We start from the raw sequence: 25,454 nt of genomic DNA, 5'->3' as shown, positions 1-25,454 counted from the left end.
AGGAGATTCTGGGCGGAAAACAAAGCTTAGTTATCATAAATTCAAATGTATCCTCAGCAAGGCATATTAATTATTGAAGGAGTTTTGTTTCGGGTTAAATCAAAAGCAGCATGTTTTCAGAGGTGTGTGTGTTGCTCCTGAAATGCTTTTTGCACTTTGTTCAGCGGAGGAGAAACGAAAGTCTCAACACCAGCTTCCCATCCAGTGCTGCTGTCAGCTCCCAGATAAACCACCACCAACGTTCATAAGCAACCTGTTGCATGACGCCTCATACAACATTTCTGACATTACTCACAACATGAGTCCAACAGTGGCTTTAACATCACAGAGGAGAAGATGATGTCTGCAGCTCCTCACACACGCCAGTGGTGCTGCGGCATCACCTTCGTTAGCGTGTTTTGCTGAACGTAGTGCCACGAGGAGTGCAAGTTATCCCGAATATCTCAAGGTTTCCGAGGTCCACAATTATATAAGATATTAACACCTCAGGATACTGTTGGCGGCCATAAGAATGACTGTTGCGCAATCAATGGACGCACTGTTGTGGAAATGAACCTTGAGCCCCATTAAAGCGCACCGCTCTGTGTTTGGCCCTGTTGCTTCACAGTAATAAAGGATTTAGTTTAAATCCCACTTGGAATTGCTGGACCGTGTCCCCCACAAACGAAATGTTAGATTTAAATATGTTACCGCTGCAAGCTGCCGGCCTGCTCCCGATGCTTTTCCTTGAGATGGGCGCAGGAAGACGTACGAATGATCAAATGTTTGTCGACCAACAAATTAAATGTCATACAAGTCCAATATTTTGAGATGCTGGTTCTTTTTCAAAGGGAATACTTACAGCTCCCAAAGCTTGTTAAAACTTTATTCCTGCCAGAGGCTAATGCTGAACCTTCAGCACCACCAGACTCAGGTGCACAGTCTATTACCACAAGGCCTTTTGCTCTCAAGAGGGCTACAAATGACTTAAGTGGGTGGACTGTGAGGGATGAAGCATTCAACTCACTCAAAGTAGCAGAAGGTCGGGTAGCCTTTGACGTTGTACTCCTGCTTGAGGCCGTCAAACTCGGCTGGATGCACGTTCATTCCTGCCAGAACCTAAAAATAAACGTGATGAAAACGGTTGCAAAGCAATGAGAAGCATTCATTATTAGAGTGTGCAAATGAACGATCGTCCTAAAATAATAGCAGAATTACTCCAACAAACAGCCACAGTTATTTGAAATCAATCACTTCCAAGTGTTTATGAAACAAGGGTGAAAAATATGCAGCTTGGCCCCTGACCTCCATCTCAGCGTTGCGACCTTCAGAGCACCATTACGCTGAACGCACGTTTTGTGTTTTGTGCTGGGAATTTGTAAGCGCGCTGCTAATTTCAAATTAAGAGGATTACATTTTTGTTATTCATCGGGCTGGATGCAGTGAAATTATCTTATTATTCACTCTCTGCTGTGGGAGGCAAACATTACATGCTGCTCTATTCCCATGTCTCCTGGGGCATTTTTCCAGATTTGTCTTTATCTGGCACCTCCACTGAAATGTTTAATAAACACCAGGATCCATTTCAGGAGCTCTGTGCAGTTCTGGGTCTTTAGGTGAGAGGAGGGGAGAAGTGGGAAGAAAACCAGGACTGGAGAACAAGCAAAAGCAACTGACAAAGCTAAACAGACATTTAATCTATGGAGAGGTTGTAAACTTTGTCTGCGGGGATTTAATCGCTTAATTGTCGCTGCAGGTGCTGCCGATGACAGAAATACATTTAATCCAGCCGTGCATTACAGATAGAACTGGACCAGTGATATCAGACACTGGAGTCGTTGTCAGCAGTGTCAGAACGAGTGGCTGCCTGAATGAGCAGCTGTCAATAAGCTGAAGGATGAATCAAGAGCAGCAGTGGGGGGGGGGGGGGGGGGTGTTCCCTGCTTGTAGAGGCCATTTGGGTTATTAGTGCAAATTCTGCTGAGCTGTTGCACAAGAAAAAGTCCGAGGCAGAAATTTAATTTGAAGTCTGTTGCTGTGTTAGTGCAGACCGCCGGGCTAACCCCCCCCGACTTTCATTACTGACAGTCAATACGGCTGCAGGTGGGGCACCAGCAATGCGTCTGTATTACATACGTTACATTGACTTACATATTTCCCTTTGGTCTCTGTGGCGGCCTGCTGGAACACCGGCTGCATCCTCTTACAGACGCCACACCCTGCATCGGTGTACGACACAGACGAGCGTTATTGCACTGGGAAGGTGCACGGCGGAACAGAGGGAAAGCATCTATGCGTTGGGTTTTAAAGATAAGAGCGAGCCACTGGGTGATGACAGCTATACAATCAGTTTTTTCTGTTCAACATTTTTCTCGGTTTACTTTGAGAAAAGCCGCACGTGCGTCAGGCTCCTTTTAAACCGCTGAACACGTGAAAATAACAGCACTCACATGGGGCGTAGAACATCACGAGGATAGGCCTTTCCTCCCTCTTCAGTAGCTTCCTGAAGTCCTTGGGGAAGATTGGGGATTTGTTATTTTTCATGCAAATAGCAGAGCAAACAAAATAAAGTAATTACGTTATAAAGGTCAACAAAGACCTGGTCGTTTATGACATTCAGAAATGCCCCTTTATCTTTGTTAAGCACTAAAAACACAAGTCATCACATCAAGAAGATGTACATTATTACAACATGGAGGGGCGGCGGGGGGGGTCAGGCCCAACACGAGTATCTGCTCATCAGCTCCAAGAGTTGTGGCACCTCATAAAAATACCAGATTCAGCACAATCTGCCTCCAGCCTGAGGGTATGAGAGGATGAAAAGTCACAGGACTGCTGTTCGTTAAATCAAAGGCTTGTCAAACTGCTCCTTCTATCTCCAGTCTGAGGGTGGCAGGTGGTGGGGAAGTCTGCGGGGGGGTTTGATACGAGTGCCATATGACCTTTGTGGACAGCAGCTGTCTGGGAAGATTCCTGGACTCTCTGAACTACACACTCTCTGATGGTGCAAATGCTAACAAGGTACATAGTGCAGGATGTGAGCAGAAGAACCCGGCTCAGACACCCTCCTCTGGGCTGTTCTGGCTGCCGTCAAGTGACTGGAGTGCGAGCGTCACTCCTTTTGATTTGAAGCTCACAAGGTCACTTAGGGCGCTACTTACTTTCTCCGTTTCTATGTGGACAACATCTTTTGCCTCGGGGTTTTCCTCCCACAGCGGTGGTCCTGACGGGTCTTTTAAAAAGGCTACCATGGACTGAAACATGGAAAAAGAACAAGGATTAATCAACAAGTTGGAATCGCAATCGCACAATTTGTCGGGCGCAGAGAGAAAACCCACAGCGCAGGACAGTTTCCTCAGGACAGCATTCATATCTTTATGGATTAAGCCAACAAAAATGTATCTTCTACCAATACCTACGGGTGATATTCAGCTCTTTATCTGCACAATTCTGCCTTCAAGCCGGGCAGAATATGAGCAGAGCCCGCGGTGTGGTGTTGAGGCAGAGGTGGACAGGGTGATTGGTGACTGATGAGTGATCTGTGCCGATATGATCACCAGGATTTGGCACTTAGACACAATAACCTTCCTAACTGGAGTTATTGATTTTCAAAACCAATGATGGTCCCATTTAATTGGAGCGTAGCCAACTCAACACCAGGCATCCGGTGTTGCTGCAGGTGGCTGAGGGCTACGACACACGTGTCCACCTTTTCTGGTGTCAATAACGGGTCTGAAGATCTATTAAATTCCATCTAATAAGCATTCAAAAGTAGAAACACACCATCTGGTTAAGACGAGTGTAAGCGTGACAGAAAGCAGCCGACGTGTTTTTAAATAAGTTCCTGCTTTACACTCATCAAAATAACATCTTAATCACTTCCTCATACATTAATAATGAGGAAGTCAAAGTCAATCTCACCAAGGCGAACCAATAAAACAAAGACTACTCACTTTAAAGGTTCTGGCCCTGTTGTACTCTGTGTGGAATGTCCCATCTCTGCAAGGAACACAATCCTCAATTTAATGAGCCCCAAATCACGTAGCATCACACCTCAGCATCACATTAAGTTGTTACTTACTTGTAATGCAACAGCTCTGCTCCTCCACGTTTGGAGTTTGGGTCCACCTTGACCTTCTTACACAGCTTGCGGCCCTCTGAATCCCTGAAAGGGGAAAAAAAGGAAGACATCTCTTGAGTTATCCAAAAATAAAAATTCACAAAATTCTTAAAAAATGTGTTATTTATGTTTTGGGTCTTGTAGGACTGGGTCACTGGCCCCTTTCCTACTGGATGAACTGCAGGGGGCAGCTGTAGAGAGCAGTCTGGGCTTCCCCGATGCATTTTCTGTGCTTACAAGCCAGACCAGACGAATAGTGGAAAATGGCAATGAAAGGAATGAGAATATTTCCTCCTCTTCCACAATAAAAGAGCAACAGAAAGTGAAGAGCTGAGTCTAGCAAATATAAAGCCAGAGAATTCCAACACCTAGGTCTCCAATGTGGTCACAGCAGGATGGAGATGGGCTCTGTAAAAGAGCAGCACGTCTGAGGGGATTTTAGGTAATTATCTTGTATTTATTGCAGCATTTAACTAACTTATCAAGGCAGATGGCATCGGCTGGTCACACCAGGAGCAGATGTGACCTCAACATGGATCTGCAGATGACTGAGTTTTTAATTCCAAACTGTTTCCGACTGAATGTCAGTGATGGAGGGTCCACAGATGAGAGGAGCAGCTATATCAGGATCTACATTGTTCTGGATTGTGGATACTGTAATATTATGATATGTTATCATCTTTATCTTTGCGACCTGCTGTTTGCTTGCAGTAAATTTCCAATTTCATTAGGTCTCATTCTACATAGTCTGCAAAACGGATTCAGGAGGATAATCTTCATGCCATTGTGTCACTGGGTTGTAGTTTCTGTGACTCGACCACTGAACAAGCAACCGTCCTCGTCCAGGGCGAATACAAGCCGCAGTGACATCGAATCACCGATGTCCAAAAGACACAAAGGCTTAGACGGAATTCCAATGACCCCCAACGCATCGATGCTGCACCGACCACGTCTGATGAAGCAACGTGGCACGTTGAAAAACCTGGGGAGGAAGACTGTTACACAGCAGATGCTGAGAAACGCCGAATCCCCCATTCTTTAGATGAATGGATCGACTCTGTGGCTCCGGTAGCATTTCAGTCACATCACTCGTCACATAGCTCTTAAGCTAACATTAGCACTGTAGAGCAGATTCCTGTAGTTGTTGCCGTTTATGTCCAAAGATTCAAACTTCTGTCGTCATTCGCCCGGCCTGCCGACCAGTTCAAGTCTCCGTAACTTATCTTACGCAACGTCGGCCGATGCAGCGGAATGGAGCCCAAATAAAATTCTTAAAGATACACGGTGGGTGATGAGCGTGCAATTTCAACTTTGAGTGGAAGATTTCCCCTCGGTCCAAGTTTACCGTCTGTGTGATCCCCTTTAAAAGGATTAACAATGGACTCATCATGCAAAGAGGATGAGGTGCTGCGTGCCTTTTATCATCCTGCAACAAACACACATCCTTCCCTTTGCTAGAAGCTCTCCTCCTCTCACCCATCCAGACAATACTCGTGTCTCCTCTTGTCCTGTGTCTGTTGTAAATGGCCAGAAGGGCCAGGGCAGCTCAATCCTGCCCTCTCTTCCTGTATGAGATCATCCATCCCTCTGTTGGCCAACACTCAGCTTCCTGTCATCTGTTCAGTGTGTCCTTCTGGCCTCGGTGGCCCTCTTCCCTGGCACGGCTGACAGTTCTCACGCTGAGACGTGGGCTTTACTCCCGTCTCCCTCCGTCCACCATGAGCTCGCAGCTGGAGCTTCAATTTGGAAGAGGCCCATTTGAGAAGGAGGAGAAATATGCCAAACAGCACAATACTTTACTGCTGAGTCTGGCACCAACTCCGTATGTCCTGCGGTGATGAACCGGGCATCTCCTAGCTCCGCTGGCAGCAGTCTGGCGTGGCATAAATCTCTTCACTCTAAAGCACTCTCTAATTGGCCTACAAGAGGCAGGCGAGTCAAAAACGTGACCGGTGGAAAAGATCACCACAAAGGGCTTTTCAGAAAACTGTAGACACCAACAAGTCAGACAATTCCTTCTGGTCGTTTTGAGATAAGCCTGAGAGGGATGGTGAATGATGCGGAGAGCACCAGGTGTCAAAGGAGAGCTCCAGCTTTCCGCAGTTTCCTGTTCGGTGTTGTGCTCCTTCCTCCCTGGAGAGGGAGAGCACGGATCGCATCTGATGGGTTGACAGGTATAAAAATAATTAAGTGAAGTGAGTGGAACTGAACATCCGAAAGGGTGGAGAGGAGGACGAGAAGAAGGCAGAACGCTGGGGAGCAAATCTGGCTGTGCTGAAAGTAAACACTAGTTAAGAGCGTCTCAGGGGGACCTGCTATTTGCTTCATGTAAACACATCCACAGTGTGGCTCACACACAGACGTGGAACCGGGAGATGCAAGACATATGCAGTATTTGTGCCAATTAAAGGGCATCTCAATCAGGAGATTATCTGTGTTATTTTATTCCAACACAAATGCTTTAGCGCTGGGTTAGCAGTGCCACACAGCCTCAAGCTAAACGCACCATTATATCCTGACACGTCTCTACACAATGACAACCTGGAACATGGAGAAAGCATTTTCAAAAATTCTGCTAAACGATAATCTCTGCCTGTACCGAGAGCCAGTAAATGGGCTCCATTCCTTGTGAGCTGAACGGGCACATTTATCCTTCTATTGCTCGGAGGTGGGGACAATTCCTGTGAATTACTGTCGGGAGTCGTTCAGAGGTAGAGAGACGGGAGACAGTTGCCTACTTACCCACAGTTCACCCAGGCGATCGTCCCTTGGCCTTTTACCGTCTGGGCTACGTCCGACAACAGTTTCAGGTGGGGGTCCCCGGATGTATCTGCAGGCACAGTCGGGCCTTTCACACAAACCATTCAATAGCTCCGAAAAGCTTCCGGACGCAAAGGACACAGTCAAACACACTGCAGAGGAATTAAATTACAGTGAATATCAGCGTAGCAGTGAACCCTGGACCAAAGATCAGAGAGTCTGGGGGTGGAGGAACGATGGTTCAGGCCTCTCCATTACCTTTCCCTGGGAGGGGTCGTGTTACTGTACTTCACCACTCAACATTGCACAATAAAGGAACAGGGCAGGAAAAAAGGTGGTTGTAACAGGACCCTGAAGCTCAGGAGAGTGGATGATGGCAGCAGGGACGATGTGGTGAACTAGACTCTGCACTTGTTGAATGAAACCTGAGCTCGGACACAGACAGTGTGAAGAGCTCCACAGCTGGATGGGCGCACAATCTGATAAATCTGATTAAACCGGGCCCAACACTGCTGGAGGGAGACGGAAATAGCAGAAATGATTGCTGATTTTCATCAGGCCTGATGCAGATTCCTGCAGAATGCTGCAGCCCTCATACCTAAAACATCACTTTTACACTCCTGCTGACACCAGATTTATTTTCTTCGCCGCATAATTAGAGAAAAGCTGCTGTAACTCCAGACCGAGGTTGTGTTTGCGTGAAGATGCTCTGCATTGACTCCACAGGGTCCTGCTTTACGAGGTGAGCAGCCCAAACAGTGTTTGGTGTACAGAGCAGGACGTGAAGGGAGAGCAGCTGGACTATTTTTACCCTCTCTAAACTTGGATGAGGGATAACCAGAGAGCTGTTCTACAGGAATGTCACTGCAGAAGGTCGGAGGCGGGCTTGCCTTTACGGAGGATGACTGAAACCAGAGGTAGGTGGATAACTGCCTGGTGAAGGCTGAACTAGAGGGGGAGAGGAAGCAGGTGCGTCGGTGTGACGCCGAGGCCGACCATCAGTCACCCTCACTGAGCCGACGCCATCGCGCAGGCTGATGTGAATTATGAAGCGCATGAATCTGCGAGGCTCCGAGACGTCCTGCCCGTGTGAGAGGTGTTCTCAGCAGATACATTAGTAACATCGCAGCGATCCTTCTACAAACTTACCGTCCCTTTAAAGCACGGCTTTAAAAGGGCAGCGAAAGGATTAAAACTGAATCGATCACATTTGGGCAAAGCTTTATTACACAAGTGGGTCAGAGGAATGCTTTAGTTTAGTGTTGCAGTTATTCACGTAGGACTGAAATATTCCACTAATGCAGATTAGCAGCACTAATGCTGTCATATATTTCTCTTACATGCTGGGAAGATCCATATTTTGGTATAAAATAGTTGAACTACACATCACGAGCACAATAATCCTGTCCCAGCAGGCAGAAACCGGTACATCATTGAATACGGAGTTTTTGGAAATGTATCCACCTCTCAGCTATGCTGAACTCTCTGTTGTTTCCTGACCAACCTGACTTGGTGTAGAGCACCAGGACGTTGGTTCTGGTCCGGAGCAGCTTCTTGAAATCCTTGTGGTCGCCGACCTTCTCGATGAGAGGGGAAACCTTCACGGCCTCCAACGCTGGCAGCAGCCACAGCTTGAGAGAGGACGAATGGAAGCAGCGTTAGGGAAACGAACCCGTGCCGATTTGCCTTTTCAAATTAAGAGCGTTGCTGTAATTACACTTTCAGCATCTTTGCTCCGGGGCCTAATTAGGTTCATGCAGCAAAGCAGATATTAAACACTAGTTTATCAATAACAGCTTAACGGGATGGAAGAACTCTGATGTGGAGCAGCAGAACCACCCAACCGTTTACCTTAAACGACTCTGAACGAGGACGTTTGTGCCTAAAACCCTTCCCCATCTGCCTGTGATTCATGTTGCCATTAACTAATGCGACGCTTTTAATGACTCCACCGAAGTAAAAGGGCTATATTAAATATATTTATTAAATATAGAAAAGACGTAGAGGGCACGTTTCTTGGCTACAGCCCATCGTTACAGCAGGTCCAACCCCGGCGAGTGCCGACAGGCTTCGCTGTTTGGAGGTCAACTGTCAAAACATCTCTAATGAGCGCGCATGATGGAGCAGAAATGTGTGGTGGCGCCTGTGGGGACAGCACCAGCCTGTGGCTCTACCTCTGACCCGGCCCAAGTCCAAATCCTCATCCTTTATTATCATTTATTTAACCGCTCTGGAGCCGTCTCCCTCTCCCTCACCTCTGAATATCTTCAAGTGTGAAGGACTTGAGTGACAGATTAACCCAAACTCCAGTAAGGTAGCACCGGGTCCGCCCTTGGATGTGAAGACTTTATATTTAAGCTTTGATCATTTCACTGCTCTTTTAATGCTCTTACCTCCGAGATCCCTACCTGCCCAAAATAAATGTTTATGTGCGACTTGGATCCAGTCCGAACACTCCGAGCACGCCATGAAACGTGGGCCAATTAATCCTACTTACAACACAAAAGAGAATGGAAGTTTTAGAAACGCCTGTTTAAAAAGGATGACCAACTTTTGGTCAGTTCATTGGCACAAAGGAGCCGGCTTCTACATCTGAACTATAAATCCTGCTTCAACCTGAGCTACAGACGGGTATATGCTGCTTTAGTTTTAATGGTTTTGGCCACTTAACATCTCAACAGTGGGTCCGGTGACGTGCACACCCACATGAAAATGCAAAACCCCCGTTGAGGAGCTTTTACGTTAATCAAAAGCCACTAATAAAGGCAAAAACAAGAGTGATTGTACTGAGGCCGTACGAAGTTAATTCTATGCATTCTAATGGTCTCTGTTCCATCGCCATTCATTACAAAGCCTTCCTGTCCTGCAGCAAGGCACTAAATTAGACAGCAAACATTGTCCGCTCACTCCGAGGATCCTGCTTGATGACTGATTTCACTTGGAACGAATACAGGCACCTGTCAGCCCCATTTCCTAATTTCAATTCCCAACTAGGCACTCTTCTGAGGGGGCTCTGATCAGAATCTTAAGTGTATTTCTACTCTCCGTGTCAGGAGCCTCGCACGTAGTTGTCAGTTGACGCCCGAAACGGAGTTTGATGGGGCTCATCCCGCATCACGGCGCTCTTTAGTTGGATCTATGGAGAAGCACCTGGTAATGAATGGGCTGATCAGGTGCTGGCAACAGTGGGAGGACAGGTGAGTGTCGGACGCTGAGGGAGGGAATTCCAGAGGCAAAATATGAGCAGGTTTTCTGGAGCCACTTCAGTCCTGTTCCATGTAGAGAGGCTGTGTAACATCAGTGTCCTGATGCCTTGTGCATGATTTACATCCACCAGAGTGTGCTGCTACCCAGCTCAGCAACTCACACAAACTGGTCTGTACTGGTCTGTGGTGATTCTGTGGCATGTTTCTGCCCCATCCCAAAACACATTAAAACATTTGCACCAACTCACACCAAAGCCTTCTAGTCCTCTTTGATGTGTTTCACTGATCAGCACTGACCCCCCCATTTCTGAGGTCTGTTTGGCCCTATAGGGCAGAGGGGTCCGTTTGGCCCTATAGGGCAGAGGGGTCTGTTTGCCCCATAGGGCAGAGGGGTCCGTTTGCCCCTATAGGGCAGAGGGGTCCGTTTGGCCCTATAGGCCAGAGGGGTCCGTTTGGCCCTATAGGGCAGAGGGGTCCGTTTGGCCCTAGAGGCCAGAGGGGTCCGTTTGGCCCTATAGGGCACCAGCACCAAAACAGCACTCTGCTGCCACAGACCAACAGAGAAGCATCATCCACCGAGAGCTGCACCTCCTCCCAACAGGTGATTTATGGCTCCCATAAAGCACCTGTTGGCTGCGAGTGTGACTCCTGCGTCCTCCTGAGACCAGTCACCAGCCCTCCTGAGACCAGTACCCAGCCCTCCTGAGACCAGTACCCGGCTCCCTCACACAGCATCTTTACTCCGACAGGAGCATTGGAGAGTTATGACACCTTCAGAGGGAGTACCGGTAGCATGATTCAGAGTCCTCCTTCACACCTCATGTATGTGTTTTATATTATGCCATCAAATGAAATAAACTGGATAAAATAAACCTTGATGAATTACTTTCTCATAACCTCGCGTCGGCTCTACAACCCATTCACACCTCAGAGTTTTGATCTGCAGCACAAAGGTTCAAGATGGAGGAAGAACACACGATGAATCCAGGACTCCTTTATTTGCTTTGTTTTTTTTAAAGTCCTCAATTCAGAATTCCACTTAGGAATGCTAATTAAGGGCCAGAGCAGACCCTTGGATATAAAGACAGAGCGCGCCGCACACACACACACACACACACCTCACACAACCAGTGTCTCCAGGACTTCCATGAGGAATAATTGCTTTGTGATCTATGCATGTTATTGCAATAAGGGCATTATAGAATATGTCTTATCTTTACAGTCCAAGAATCAGGGCTTCTCAAACAGACGCAGCTTTTTTTTGTTTGTTGCAGCATTTTAAATCTTCCTCTTGGCAGAAACGAGACCAACCACACAAATTGAATATCTTTCAATATGCTGATGACCTTGGTTTTGTTTCCCTGTGATCGTCCGGGCTGCTTCTGTTGGGTTTCAGCTGGTTCCCAGTGCACGAGGCCACGCGGGAGAACCGCCCTTTTCGCGCACAACGTTTCTCGTGAGTGTGCTGATTACAACAAACGGCGTCGTCTGAAAACAACCTTGTCAAATACGCAATCATGTTCAGAGCGAGAACTCTGTTCAAATGTCACACAAGCAAGCGGGGCTGATTACAGTCCTACCCTGGGGGGGGGGGGGGGGGGGGGGGGGGGGGTAGTTGTCAGCTGTAAAGTACCAAGCAAGCAGTGAGAAACCCACTTTCCTCCGAGGCCTGGCATCCCTCTGAACGTACGGGTCAGGCCGCCAGGCCGCGTTAAAGGCTGCAGTTCTTCAGAAGCAGCAGGGGCCCGGCTCCTGTCTGCAAGAACCGAGCCTCCATCTGCTGGGCCCGGTTCCGAGGACACTATTAATTTAGCTGTGCGCTGAGCAGCACGGCCGCTCGCTTATTTGCGTTTTGACTAATGAGGCGGGCTGCTGGCTCCCTCCTCACCTGCCTGTGGTATAAAGAAGCTACGCAGCATCGGATCCCAGCAGAACCACGATGGAGAGCCTGAGCCTCCGTCCCACAGCAGGTCGGCCGCTCACAGGCTGGAACTAGCTAGTTTAGCTAGGAACCATTCAAGATTCAAAGATTGTCGCGTGCACACCCAGGAAAACAGGTCACACCGAACGCCGAGAGACTGAAATCTGAATACAGAACTGCAGCAGCAGGCTACAGTAATAAATAGGTTTCGCTTTAATTGGAGGTTTTGGAAACTTAATACGAAGTTAATTGTGAAGCACTGAAATCAAGCCACTCAAATATATTAGTGGGTAATAAATTGACCCTGTATTCTGGAGTCACACCAGGGATCTCCACCCTTATTTGCTCTGTTTTCCTCAACAGGAACCAGAGCAGGACCCAGTCCCTGGATGACTGGAGAGTCAACAAGCATGTGATACTAAACTGATTCAGAGTAAAGTGGCATCTCTACCAGCAGGCTGACATTAGACTATTGTCCGCTGTGGACTTGGTATTGATTCTTTTAAAAGTGGTGAGCATACATGATCCATGTAAGAGTGATGGAAATACCTAAAATATGATGCTTTTATACAAACAATATCAGCCCCTAAAAACCATTCAACACGGTCTACAGTTTGAAAGAATCTTTGTGGTGCTCACAGGATTCACTTTCAGGAGGAAAAGCACTTAAAAAGCACTTAAACCTGCATTATAGATGCATTATAGATGCAGGTTTAAGTGCTTGAACATGAAATCAAACTATTCCTCGCTCAAAACGACCGCTCTTCTGACGCAGAGCTGCATGATTTGAGGGGGGGGGGGGGGGGGGGGATTAGGATGCTTGACATTTGCTCACACCACACAAATAAAGTGATTTTCACACATCTGGAAAACAAAGCTTATCAGTTGTTTCTGACACATATTTTATTACTTCAATAAAGGCCATCTTGGAGTTTGTATTCATTCATTTCAGCGCTGTCCTGTAAGAATAAAGATTGAAAACAACACAGATTAATGCCCAATGTAAAAGAGAATGAGAAAATGGGGGAAAGCATCAACCCCTTGATTACACCGTGACCTCTGACCCTTTAAGAGAAGAGCCAGGCGCCCAACCAGTCACACCACACACAACCAGTCACACCAGTAAAGCGGATCGTTAAAATATCAGCTATTTCACTGAGCAACAATTCAAATACATCAATATTTTAAGGCTTTAAACTTGAGCACTTTAAAAGAATGAGGGGGAATTTGGCTATTAATTACATTCTTGTTTCTGGTGCAATGAACCTAAAAAAAAAAGTTTATCTTCACAAAACCCACTTCTAGTCGGTTCCTACAGCAGGATCAGGTGGGATCAGGTGGGATCGGGTGGGATCGGGTGGGATCGGGCCAAGTGTGGCCTCAAATCAGGGGTACAGAAGCCAGCTCATATTTACCTGTGACTGACACAGGTCATCGTTTTAAACTTTGCCTCAGCTTTCACACTCAGGTCTTTAAACATATTTGTGCCAGGAGTCCGGCTAGGTTAATAATTACTTAACCCACCTTAAAACAAACAAACAAACAACTCAGAGGGCATGCTAGCTAAATAAAGGTGGGTTAGCTTGCCAGGTTGGCTCCTCCAGAGTTCACCGGGAGTGGAACAGACAGCTGTAGCGGGGACCAGGGTCGGAGACACGGGCGCGTGTTGGTCAGAACACCGCCGTCTTTATACTGGTGCCTGAACCGGCACAACGCTTTCACAGGTCCCGAATCTTCGAAGTGCTGACTGTTTAAATCAGGCTGAGCCCCAAGTTCAGTCACGGACCGTCAACTTTACCTCCCGCACGGACGGGCTAGGAGACGCGGCGTGGGGCGAACCGCACTTGTCCTGCTCCACATTACACGGGGGGGCTAATGCGTGGACATGCAGCGCCACGTTAAACTGTCACTTTCTTACGCGACACGATTAAAAAGCGGATTCGCACGACTCACCAGGAACGTCAAGAGGAACATTTTCGCCTCTCTCGCCCGACTCCCGCAGCGGTTCAGAGAGGCCATGATGCCGTTGCCACGTCTGGCTACGCAGGCGCACACGCGCTACCGTGGAGCACCGCGCGATGCTTCATGGGAAATGGAGTTTTTGGAATGTTTAAACTTCAAACCTGAAAACTTTGTTTATTACAGCGAAGGTTGGACGTGAGGTAATTAAGTTTTGCTTATTTCATGCCACGGGTGAAAAATTGAGTCCTTATTTTCACGTGCGTGTGCAGTTTAGCTTTACAATTTGTCCTGAAAACAGCATATTTGGAATACAAAAAACTTTGCATCCGTTGTCAAAGATTTAAAACTGCATTTTCCAGAGAGTAAAATACCCGTGTCGTTTAAGAAGTTATTTAAATTGAGTTTTGTCACGACTGACAATGCCACGTGTAATCATCGTCTTTATCTTGGATAGTCACTGTCGGTGCACGCATTAAATATAGTCAAATTAAGTAAAAATGGGGAGGAAAAAAGTGTGCATGAACGCTTATTTTGAAGAATCCGAAGATTACAACGAATAGCAAACCATTTGAGAAAACACACCCGTTCACAGCGGACCTTATTGCTAGGTAACCCCGACACACACCAGGTTCCCCGGAGTCCCACTCAACAAGAGGGACATGGGTTCGTTCTCAGAAGTCCGTCCGCAGTGAAGCTCTCACGAACCAAGTCTGTGCCGTCTGTGGACCGTGACGCGACGCCCGTATAGCTCTCCTGGGGGGGGGGGGGGGGGTGTTCACGCTTACTCCCACTGCGCCGTGCCTGCAAATTGGCCCAATTTATTCCCCCCAGCCTCACGCACATACCCCACCCACCTGCCCCGGTCCCTCCTCAACTCGTGGTATCGTCCAAGGCTGGAGGAGAGAGAGCGCAGTTTTTGGTTCAGGTCGCTCGGAGAGTGACGCACAGCGACCGAGGACGCGCCAGCCCGTCTGCTCCGCTTCTCCTGCTCACTGTCAGTCTGATCCTCTCCTCATCTTTGGGTGCCATTCTCAACTTGGGGAATACAAAACATTAGAAGGTAAACGGAAATCACTTTTTCGCTCTTTCCTTTTGCAAACCGTGGTGAATGGACCGATCGCGCAACACTTTCGGGGCGCGCTGCGCGCTGCTCTCCAGCAGATCGGCTTTATATTCGGTGGTGTTGTAATTTTTACACAATAGCCAGAGAAACCTGCTGTGATAGAATGTAAAGTCCTCCATCCCAAACTGCTTCGGCTGCTCGTAAACTCTATTCTTTCTTGGCGCTGCGTTTCTATCCGACAGTTTTCTCCATTTTCTCCCACTTCAGGGTGTCGCCTTGATTTGGAATTTCGAGCACTTTTCCACGCTTCTGCTGACTTTGGCTATTTCAGGCGCGGTGCTCAGTCCGTGTTATTCAGGGCAGTTAGTAGCTCCTTTATCAGGCCAGTTTTACTTTCCACTCACGTTTCATCCCAGGATCAGAAGAGCGTTTGTGGGCTAGTGGAGCTGCTTGTGCCTGCCACGTCTGGAACTTTGCACTTCACGCTCCCCTGTAGAGTCCTGGCGAGATGCGAGTCCTCTCAGTAAACTTCAATGTCGCGACGGCTTGTGAAATGCATTGTCTGGTTTTCTGCATCTCCGCCGCATTCACCCGATGCACTTTTGTGTGCATCGAAACCATCCGATTTGCTTGATAAACGTGGTATTCGATTTACCAGGTGCTGTAAGGTTTCTGGCCAATTCGAGATGGCTCGGATCTATGATCTCACTGCTTATTAATTCCAATTAACAAATTGGCTTTTACGCGCGCCATGTGCACCCGTTGCGCACATTCTTTTGTTCTCCCTCAATCCCAGCGAGCGTCCATTAGACTAATTCTGCATGAAAATACGAAATCAGCTCGGAAAGTCATTAAGCCTTTCATGAAAAGCTTGTTGAATGTCTTTTTCCTTCCTCATTTAGCCTCCGATTACCCACACAGTCGGATCGATTATCAGTTTAAATTTCTTTCAAATCAATATCCCTCACGACATCTCCAGTGTGACGACGTTACATATTAAACCACGGCAACATATAAAGCGTCATTCTGCGCGTATTTTAAGTGATTAAAATCAAACGTCGCATCGGTTTGGCAGCCGCGCCGTGCCGCTTCGGGCCGACAGAGGGCAGTGTTGAGCAGCCATGCGCGCACACCTTACAGGTGAAGTTCGCTGCCTGCGCTGCTGCCGAAGCTGACGTGGACAGATGCAGAAAGACACATTCGCCTATGAAAACGTTTAGAGGAAGCGCATGATTGGATGCATTAATGCAGCTGGAGTTTTCGATCCACCGTTTACAGTTTTAAATTAAATACAGCATTAACCTGCCTCCCTGCCACTGCCTTTTTATTCATTCCATTAAAACTTTATTCTAACAAGAGTAAACATCACCACTGGGGCTTTTAGCAGCTTTTAAGATCTGGGCTCTGTAATATATCTGTAATTATACTGGAGCGTCAGTGGTTTAGTTTCTACAGAAGCCTCAGACAAGGACACTGTATTATTCATTAATGCTCAAATAGTCCTCAAAGGAAACTGAGAATGGCTGTTTTGATTTGATCTGATAAGGCCGCGCTCTCTCTCTCTGTATAAATTGTATATATATTTTTTTATTTTTTTATTTTTTTTCTCTCTCTCTCTGCCTGGAATTTAAAAAGGGGCTTTTTGCATGTTACCTTCTTATGATTCATCCATCAACAAGCATGAAAGTCTGTCACAGCCTCGGTCTTTTGATTGATAATTGCATATTCTTATAGGTTTTGTCAGGCCCGCACGCTTGTCTTATGGATGATTAATACCTTTGTTATACGAGGTGCTGTTTCAGTACCAGGTCAGTCCATTCAAATGGAAAGCAGGAGGTTTTCTTCATTGATGGACTTATGAGGGCTCTTGACAGATCCTGGCGGGGAGCAGGCCAGCACAGCAAAGAAGATCCAAAACAAAACTTAAACTGGACCCCCCCGAGCATCTACAGCCCCTCTTCATTTTCCTTTCCTCCACGTCTGCATAGTTTTAGCGAGTGAAAGTCTTTTGTTTGTGACTACGTTGTGTGTGTGTGTGTGTGTGTTTGGGTGTCTGATGTCGACATAAATAATTCATTTTTATTAACAAATATGGTGTGGAGATGAGAGGACAGCCTTGTCATCAAAATCTTAATGATGCATATTTAAGCAGCCGTGCAGCGCACTTGTGTTGTCCACCATCATTTGAGAGAGGACAAATGGAAATGAAAGTTTAATGTCTGCGGAACTTGAGCCCGCCACCATCTGAAATGACCTCGGGGGGGGGGGGGGGGGGAGAAAATTACCATCCTCAGTATCAGGTGACCTGGTGTATGTGGGAGTTAGTGTTATTGGAAAAAAAGATGACTCCAATTATTTCAAGATTGGCAGATCATTATTTTTAGTACCGTGTTGTTGTTACTCGTTTGTCTTTTCCTGCCTGGTGAACAAGCGTCTCGGAACACCTGTCACCTCAGCAGACGAGTAGTTCCTTTGTGTAGCGTGCCATCTCGTGAGCTCTTCATCCAGAGAGATCGTCTTTGACACTGATGTATCTGCACACTTCCCGACTCAGGACGGGTGCCCTCAGAAGGGCTGCAGGGAAGCCGAACGGCTGGAGCCAAGATGCGCTTTGCCAGCCGTTGATGTTGATTTTGTCACTTGTGTCTCCCCCTGAACCTGGTGTGAGTGTGAAGAGGGTGTGCAACCTTTAAAGTGGCCCAGTTGAGCAGGATTCACATGGTAATTAGTCCGGGCCTCTCTGAGGAAGAAACCAATGTGTGGCCATTGCAGAGAAAGAGCAGGAACCAGGGAGAGTGGAGGGCTTTCTCTTCCATCAACAGTTGCAGGTGCGTCAATAGGCAAATCTGAGGAACGTCACTAATCATCATGTCCCAGCCTGCCTTTATTCCTTCAGCACCAGCAGGACCACACCCACGTGCACGCCATTGTGTCTGCAGCTATTTATGGGTAAAACATTTGATTTTCAATGCTGCCGCACGAACATGAGCAACCCTAATTTTCCCTGACGGCTGACTTAGCGCCGCCTCAGCCTGCATCCGCCTGGCTTTGTTGATCCTCTTTTGTTGTTTTTCGCTTTATGGACCTGAGTCAAATTGACTGGCGCTGTTTGAAAATGCGTTGTTGACGCAGCAAACTCAACATAAATAGTTCCCCGTCCGATGTCGCCTGATGTCTCAGCATAGACGCTGTGAGGTCTGAAGGGCTGGTGCACCATCAGCGTGGCCCTCGCAGCCCTGCACTTGTTCCTCCAGCTCCTCTGCAGCAGCAGCAGCTTCAACGTTCTCCGCAGGTCCACGTACAAACATTTGCAGCCCGTCACCACCTGTAGATCGATGGAAGCGCTTTATTTCACCCCACCGGTCAGACTCTGCTCCTGATTCCTGTCATATGAACACACGGTGCTGATGCCCAGACCCTTTGAGCCGTCAGCCCGGCCGTCTGCACGCTGCCTCCGGAGCGGGTGGAAATGAATAATTCCTCAATGTCTGTCTGGACGAGGAGCAACCTCCCAGGACGGCCTTGTTGATGAGAGTGCTCTTGGCGTGGCCTTCGTCCGCAGCCACTGTCGTGCTGTAACCTTGTCTGTCCGGCTCAACATTTGTCTGTGAAACCAGATACATTCTTGATGCACCCCCACAGACTGGATTTGTCTCGGCCAGTCTTCGCCCTCCCCGTAATGTGAAAATTACGTCGCCCCTCTTCGCAGAAATCTGTCCAATCGTCGCAGTTTTCTGTCTCAGTTCCCGGCAGGAAAAGCCAAATCCAGGAGTACCAGCATTCCTAAAATTACTGCCCAAATCTGCCTCACAGGGGCGAGAAGGTAAAAGCAAAGTCCAGGAGGGACAGCAGCGTACACCCTCATGTGATTAGAGGTTAAACATAGAGGCTTCAGAAATGCTGGAAGGACAAAAGACTGCGAATATTCAAAGCCCCTGATGTTTAATCAGGTGTTGTTCAGGCTTTTTAGTGGGTTTTGCTCGGTTACGTTTGGTCTTTAATTAGTCAAATGTAGTCGTTTTACCACAATTCCTAAAAACATGGCAACAAAATTGCGATACTGAAGGAAATACCTCCGACAAAAGTGAAAGTTTGGGTGGAGGTGTTCACACAAATTCCACAAAACCCTGGAGGGACTCAGAAACATGGAAGGGGACGTTTGTGGCAGCTGTGGGGTGATGTCGTCTCATTATATTTAATTCTCTTTCTCAGACTCAGACTGGACATCCCAGAATATCCAGTTACACGTTATTATCCTCCATCATTTGAGCCGCGGCTCTTAAACCGAAGGTGTTTCCCTTCCAGCAACCAGACTTTTCACCATCTTACTTCTTTTCACACGTCCTCATTGTTGTCCCCCTTTGAATGAGATGACGTGCGTACGTATGTGTGAAAGCACGCACGCGCTCGTGCACGTGCGCGTGCCTGTCTGAGCAATTTGATTTTTTTCTCTTTGTATGTGTGCGAAGCGGACGTGAAGGCATGTGCCTTTTCTCTCGCGTCCCTCCTCTGCTCAGCCCCAGCAAGGTCTGAGCAGGGTGAGAATAAAAGGGGCAGGAGAGGAGGAGAAAGTGCTCCCACAGTTGATTTGGCCATTGTGAGGAGCGGGAACACTATTCCCATTGATGCCGTGGATGCACGGTAGAAGCTTTAGGAAGGGGGGCTTATTCAAGGCTTGATGTGACCTGCAGGAATGGGTGCAAAGATGGGTGTTGAGGCCTTTGTGGAGATGGTGGGAACATTGTCCTTGCTCTGCCTCTTTAATATCACTCTGATCCTGAGGTCCCGTCATGTCCTCAACCCTTAGGGGCTCCATCTGTTTTGTGAGTCTCTTTGAAATGACTTCTTTTCGATAAGATGGGTCTGGAAACCTTCAGGACCCCCTCCGAACCCTCTGGATTACTCTTCCATTGCTTTTCACACATCCACAAGCTCATGACAGAGTAGACTGGAGACACCGGTGCACCAGTTTCTTGCTACAGATCATAGTTTATCTTGACTGTGGAATGGAAAAGAGACAGCGACCTTTAACCTCATATTTATATTAGGATTTACCTTTTCTTCAACTGCCAGGATATTTTTAGCATCTTCACTGTGTAAAAAACCTTGTTTCTGGTGCCCAGTGAAATAGTCATATCTCAACCAGAGTTTGGAGGCTGTTGTAGATGTAGATCAGACCCCTCTGGCATGTTTAGCTGCAGTTTTATTAGCACTGGTTTGTTTCCAGTATCAGTTTTTCAATGAACTTCCTCTGGTTGATCGTATTCCAGCTCGTTACAGAGCACATGTTCTGCTGACGAGCAGGCTGGTGTTTGGAGACCCTCTCCATTGTTTGTGTGAAAGGTTTTTAATATTTACCACCGTGGCAGGGAAATCAGTAGTTTCACACACACACACACACACACACACACCACACACACACACACACACACACACACACACACATACACACATACAGTACAGGTACAATATTCAAAAGCTGTGACTTCAGCCCAGAAAATCTTAATCATAAAACATGTGAGGGTAATAAACCAATGAGCTCATGGCTGATTCCATTGGAAACTGGATCAGTAATGGACACGTGGCTGAGAACATGACGGGGGTTTTAAAAACGAACATCCGCCCTCCAATAATATTCCCAAGCCATATTTGTCTTAGTGATATCAGCAACAATAGCTGGCATCCATGACAGACCACCGGCAGAAACACCGACGCTTCAGCGGGCTGCCAGAATATTCTCCGAGACCTCCTTATTATTCCCTGTCTGTTTCCAGGAGCTTTCCCTTCTTGACCTGATTAACAGGGATCACACCCCCCCAGACACTCGGAAATGATTCTGCATTTTCTTTTCGGCTTTTCTTCTTCCCGCTGGTTTGGAAGCCCACTGGGAGAATCTGCTCTACCGACCTGGCTGATTTGTAATCGGCGTTGGACGTCTTTCAGGCAGAGTTGAGGTTAGCAGGCGTTGGGCTGCGCTCAGATTAGCGATTAGCTATACGACTCTGCCCTCCACGTCCTCCTGAACGGAACCGCTCTCCTTGTAAACGCAACCCACTCGTCACAGTAGGAAAAATCCTCTAAATCCTCTAAAGGTAACTCGGCGATTCTCCAAAATACCAAGTCCATCAGTAAACGTGGAGCTCCGCCCCTGCTCGCTCCCGCCGCAGCGCCGCCGAGTGTGGTTGTCTTTGGTTACTATGACAATAGAAGTGCCTCTCGGAGGGAGAAGGAGGGTCTGTTTCAGGGGGAGGCAGACAGGAGGAGAGGAGTGTGACAGTGATTAATGTCCTGGCAGAAGCAGAGACAGCCATCTCTCAGGACCCCCGTCCTCACCACCCCTCTGTTAACAAGCACTCCGCAAAAAATCACACCAGAGCAGGAAGTTTAATCACAAGCACGTGAATTATGCATCGTGCCGTTACCTTCTCTGACTGCTCCGGCTCTACTGAATCAAGACGGAAATGAGATTCACCTGTGTCCCCCAGACTCGCTCCTCATTTCCATTCTCCACATCCTTGCCTCTCTTTTTGGGAAGCATCGAGCGGGCCGGGGCGCTGGGAGCCAGCCGCCGCTCGCTGTCACCGGTCCGCGCCGACAGGAAGTGAGGGGAGGGGAGAACCGCAGCCAAGCGCCTGTGTTATGGAGATAGGTACCCAGCCGTGCTGCGCTGTACCACCGCCTGGCCCAGAGAGTCAGGAAATAGTTCTCGGAATAAAATAACACCCCTTGTATTTTTTTTTTGGGGGGGGGGAATAATCTGGTTCTACAAACCCAGACCGGATTCCTTTAAATCGGACACACTTGTGTGAAAAAGGGAGGTGGTGCTGCAGTGCCAGCTCATCTTTCATGTACCCCCACCTGGATCTCAGGGGCCATTAGAGCTGCTTTTCACCATCCTGGTGTCTGGTTTCCACACTTCACTGCACTTTGCCCCCCCCCCCCCCGCTCACTGAAAGAAGCCTCTGTTGGTGCGCTGCGTTGCATAGGGTCCGTGTTGGCGCGACACAGCAGCTAAAGCCCCTCCTCTGACGGGAAGAAAGACCCCTTCATCCACAGCGGCCTCTGCACATATAGAGACCCCTGCACACCACCTGTAAACATGTCTCCTCTCTGATTTGACCCCTTTCCCCCCCTCCCACCTTATGTCAACAGCACCTCAGAGCACCAAATACTGTATCAGAAACATGCCGATGTTCCAGCATTTCCACGAAATTCAACCCCCCAAAAGAAAACAAACAAAAATCTGGCCTCGGTGTCCGGATTTACGTAAAAATGAGGTGAATAAATAAAAGCAAATCCCGATTCCACTTTGTCCATCACAACTAAATTACAGCTCATTGCCTGAAAACACATCAATAAGCGTCGTAAATCAGGCAGAAAAACAGCCGGGAAGCCGATTCTGCTGCACAACTAAAGACAGGGTGAAAGAAAGAGCTCATGGCAGGCGGGGACAGGAAGTAGCCTCACCTCCTCACCTCACCTGACCTCATCCAGTAAATGCCCCCCCCCAACATATTAAAACTAAAGGTCCATATTTGCTTTCAGCAGGAGGGAAGCGGAGCTCTCTTCAGTGATGTGTAAATCAGCTGCTGGGCCTTTGGTGGCAGAGTGGTTCTGACCTCTCTCATAGCAGATTGCTTTTTGCTAGTGTTGGCCAGCGGCCTCATTCATCACCCACCATGATAGCAGCCTTAGTCCCCCCCCAACCCAAAGCGTGGAGCATCAATCACCAGCCAGAGCCGGGGCCGTTTCTAAACCAACAGTGTTGTGATGTCTATAACAACTACCTGGAACATTATCACTGTGGTCGGCTGTTGGGGAGAGGCACGGCTCAGATTCACTCGTTCACTCCCAGTCTAAATACAGCTAGTGGTTTATAGCTCGGCTGATTAGCATCACGTCAGAAAATAAAACGTGCACCACTGGAGGGGAAGAGCGACTGCTCGGACCTATAATATGTTCATTCATGGGGAATATAAAGACACACTGTAGCCAGGAGAACGTTCCAGACTTGAGGGGACACGTGTTCCTCTAAACAACCTCAGAAGTGATGGAAAAACACCAATACGGTGGATTTATGTACTCTCACCTAAAGGTTATAGGTGCGCGTATTTACACTCCGTCTGTTTAGGTTCCTGCATCAAAGCCTTTCTGGGAAGAACATCTGAGCCTTTGATTCATAAAGTATCACGTAAATATAACCAACTGTTACTGGGCATGGGCCATGCTAAAGACATCCATCCATCATCCATCCATCCATCATCCATCCATCCATCCATCCATCCATCCATCATCCATCCATCCATCCATCCATCCATCCATCATCCATCCATCCATCCATCCACCCACCCATCCATCCATCCCTCCACCCACCCACCCACCCACCCATCCATCCATCCATCCATCCATCCATCCACCCACCCACCCCCCCATCCATCCATCCACCCACCCACCCATCCATCCATCCACCCACCCACCCACCCACCCATCCATCCATCCATCCATCCATCCACCCACCCACCCACCCACCCATCCATCCATCCACCCACCCACCCATCCATCCATCCATCCACCCACCCATCCATCCATCCATCCATCCATCCATCCATCCCTCCACCCACCCACCCACCCCCCACCCATCCATCCACCCATCCATCCATCCATCCATCCATCCATCCATCCATCCATCCATCCATCCATCCATCCATCCATCCATCCATCCATCCATTTTAACCTGTTAAGATCTTTACACTCTCGTCTGCTTGTGACCTTTTTCATCTTCACGGTGAAATCCCTTCAATTTTCTGGGATTTAATTACCTCGTTTAGTAAAGATTGGGTTGTTTGTCCCTTCATAAGCGCTCAGCTGGTTAAATGGTTACATGATGAAGACAGAGTGTGTGTCAGCACTGCTCGCAGCAGTAATTAACACTAGGTGAGGCTGCCAGATGTGTGCGCCGTTATGCACATACCGTTGTGTCATTGTGTCAGACTGCCTTGTTTTTGCATCTCATCTCAGCCCTGTGACTTATAATGGCCTTGGGAGGGGGGGGGGTGTCTTTGGCTGCTGGAGCTCATCCGTCACATATATTTATCAGAGAGAATTGTATGCATGTATTTTCATAATTAGATTTAGAGGCAAATTCGAATCATTTTTCATGGAGTTGTAAGTTGAAATGAGCTCAGACTCCTGCTGAGTTAAACATATATACATACTGTATATATACATATATATACTGTATATATACAGTATATAAACATCTGTTGGGAATCCACCCAGCACCAGATCTTGAAGGTATCACAAACCTTCTGGTAGAAACAACGTTAGGAGCTGAGGTCTTATCAACATTGTTGTTTTGTTTTTTTTACTGAAAATCTCTTCATTTACAGGATTCTGAACAGCCTGTTCTGATTGGCTGAGCCCCCCCCCTCACAAAAAAAAGAGGACGCTCTGTACACCTGCTGTGTATAACAGAGACTCTGGGTCAGAGGAACATAGATGAGAATCTTAGTAAAAGATGAATAAGCACATACCAAACCATTCCAGCCCTGCAGAATTAGCCTGGCTGCTCCTCTCTGTGTGGAAAGCGTGCCGGTTCTGGCCCGATGCCCATCCATCTTTGGTGATTTACTAACCCGCGGCGGTGGCGGCAGCGCCAGCCCGTCCTTGACTGACTGCTGAGGATGTGCTCCTCGCCATAACAGTGCCAGGGATGATGGAGCTGTGCATGAGTTGTGTGACTGGAGAGGAAAACAGGCCAAAAATAAGCATAGAGACGAGTTCTCCTATCAAAGAGTGACCTGCAGGTGAGGGAAATGAGCTTTTTGCTTCAGTGGCATTTTCCTATGTGGGACTCGGGTAATAAGGAGCTCCTATTGCGTCTTCAGCTCTTTGTTCTCAGATGAGTTGCGCGCCTTCGACTACTTCAGCCAAACACTGAAAATGACTTCCATAATCCGCAACAGGTAATGCATTTGGAATGGACCGCCGAGACTTTCCTTTCATCTTCTGGTTCCCATGAGCTTCCTCCGCCTGGAGAAGTTGCCAACACAAACAAGGCAGAGATGAGAACCTTGTTGATGCTGCGGCCTGCACCTCACCTGCTGCCGACTGAAGGTCACAGCCGTGCAGAGGTGTGGACACGATGGAGGTGTGGCTGCACTGCACAGGCAACCGTGGCTGTTCTTGGAGGTGGGGTCTTCAAAACCAGCCAAGAGTTAAAGCAAGAGCTGGGTTTGGAGCTATCACCTACAGCTGGGGGCTTTAGTGGACTCCAGAGATTTCCTTCTCTTATGAATACAATTATTTAGCACCTTCCTTCCTGAGCCTCCTCGTCGCTGCTCACCATCATGTTAATTTTATGTCTTATTTATCTCCGCTCCTTCTTATTTTTTTTCCTGTTCAAACACTCTTTTCTGGAGGCCAGTTCCATTTTCTGGGGAG

The 25,454-nt window shown here is 47.8% G+C and overlaps 2 protein-coding genes across 6 annotated transcripts in view; one reads left to right on the top strand and one right to left on the bottom strand.

Annotated features, from left to right (window-relative positions):
• Positions 1–14,081, bottom strand: part of pdia5 (protein disulfide isomerase family A, member 5) — a 29,264-nt gene extending 15,183 nt beyond the window's left edge. The window contains exons 1-9 of the mRNA XM_057042518.1: positions 13,940–14,081; positions 8,364–8,490; positions 6,842–6,929; positions 4,061–4,144; positions 3,933–3,978; positions 3,141–3,233; positions 2,430–2,490; positions 2,131–2,198; positions 1,007–1,098 (exon numbers count right to left, since the gene is read on the bottom strand). Of these exons, the coding sequence (XP_056898498.1) occupies positions 1,007–1,098; positions 2,131–2,198; positions 2,430–2,490; positions 3,141–3,233; positions 3,933–3,978; positions 4,061–4,144; positions 6,842–6,929; positions 8,364–8,490; positions 13,940–14,005 (725 nt within the window). The 5' untranslated portion in view covers positions 14,006–14,081. The remainder of the gene's footprint in view (positions 1–1,006; positions 1,099–2,130; positions 2,199–2,429; positions 2,491–3,140; positions 3,234–3,932; positions 3,979–4,060; positions 4,145–6,841; positions 6,930–8,363; positions 8,491–13,939) is intronic.
• A 762-nt stretch (positions 14,082–14,843) lies between these two features.
• Positions 14,844–25,454, top strand: part of sema5ba (sema domain, seven thrombospondin repeats (type 1 and type 1-like), transmembrane domain (TM) and short cytoplasmic domain, (semaphorin) 5Ba) — an 87,619-nt gene continuing 77,008 nt past the window's right edge. For 2 of the 5 annotated variants that reach the window (XM_057042441.1, XM_057042430.1), the window contains exon 1: positions 14,846–15,008. The gene's annotated coding sequence lies outside the window, so the exon portion shown is untranslated. Of the gene's footprint in view, positions 15,009–25,454 lie in introns of all 5 variants that reach the window. The other 3 variants (XM_057042482.1, XM_057042463.1, XM_057042473.1) reach the window with 3 other exon arrangements.

Source organism: Takifugu flavidus, chromosome 1 (assembly GCF_003711565.1).
Source record: "Takifugu flavidus isolate HTHZ2018 chromosome 1, ASM371156v2, whole genome shotgun sequence".
Classification (NCBI taxonomy): domain Eukaryota; kingdom Metazoa; phylum Chordata; class Actinopteri; order Tetraodontiformes; family Tetraodontidae; genus Takifugu; species Takifugu flavidus.
The sequence above is the reverse complement of the archived record's forward strand: the minus strand, read 5'-3'. Positions and strand labels throughout refer to the sequence as shown.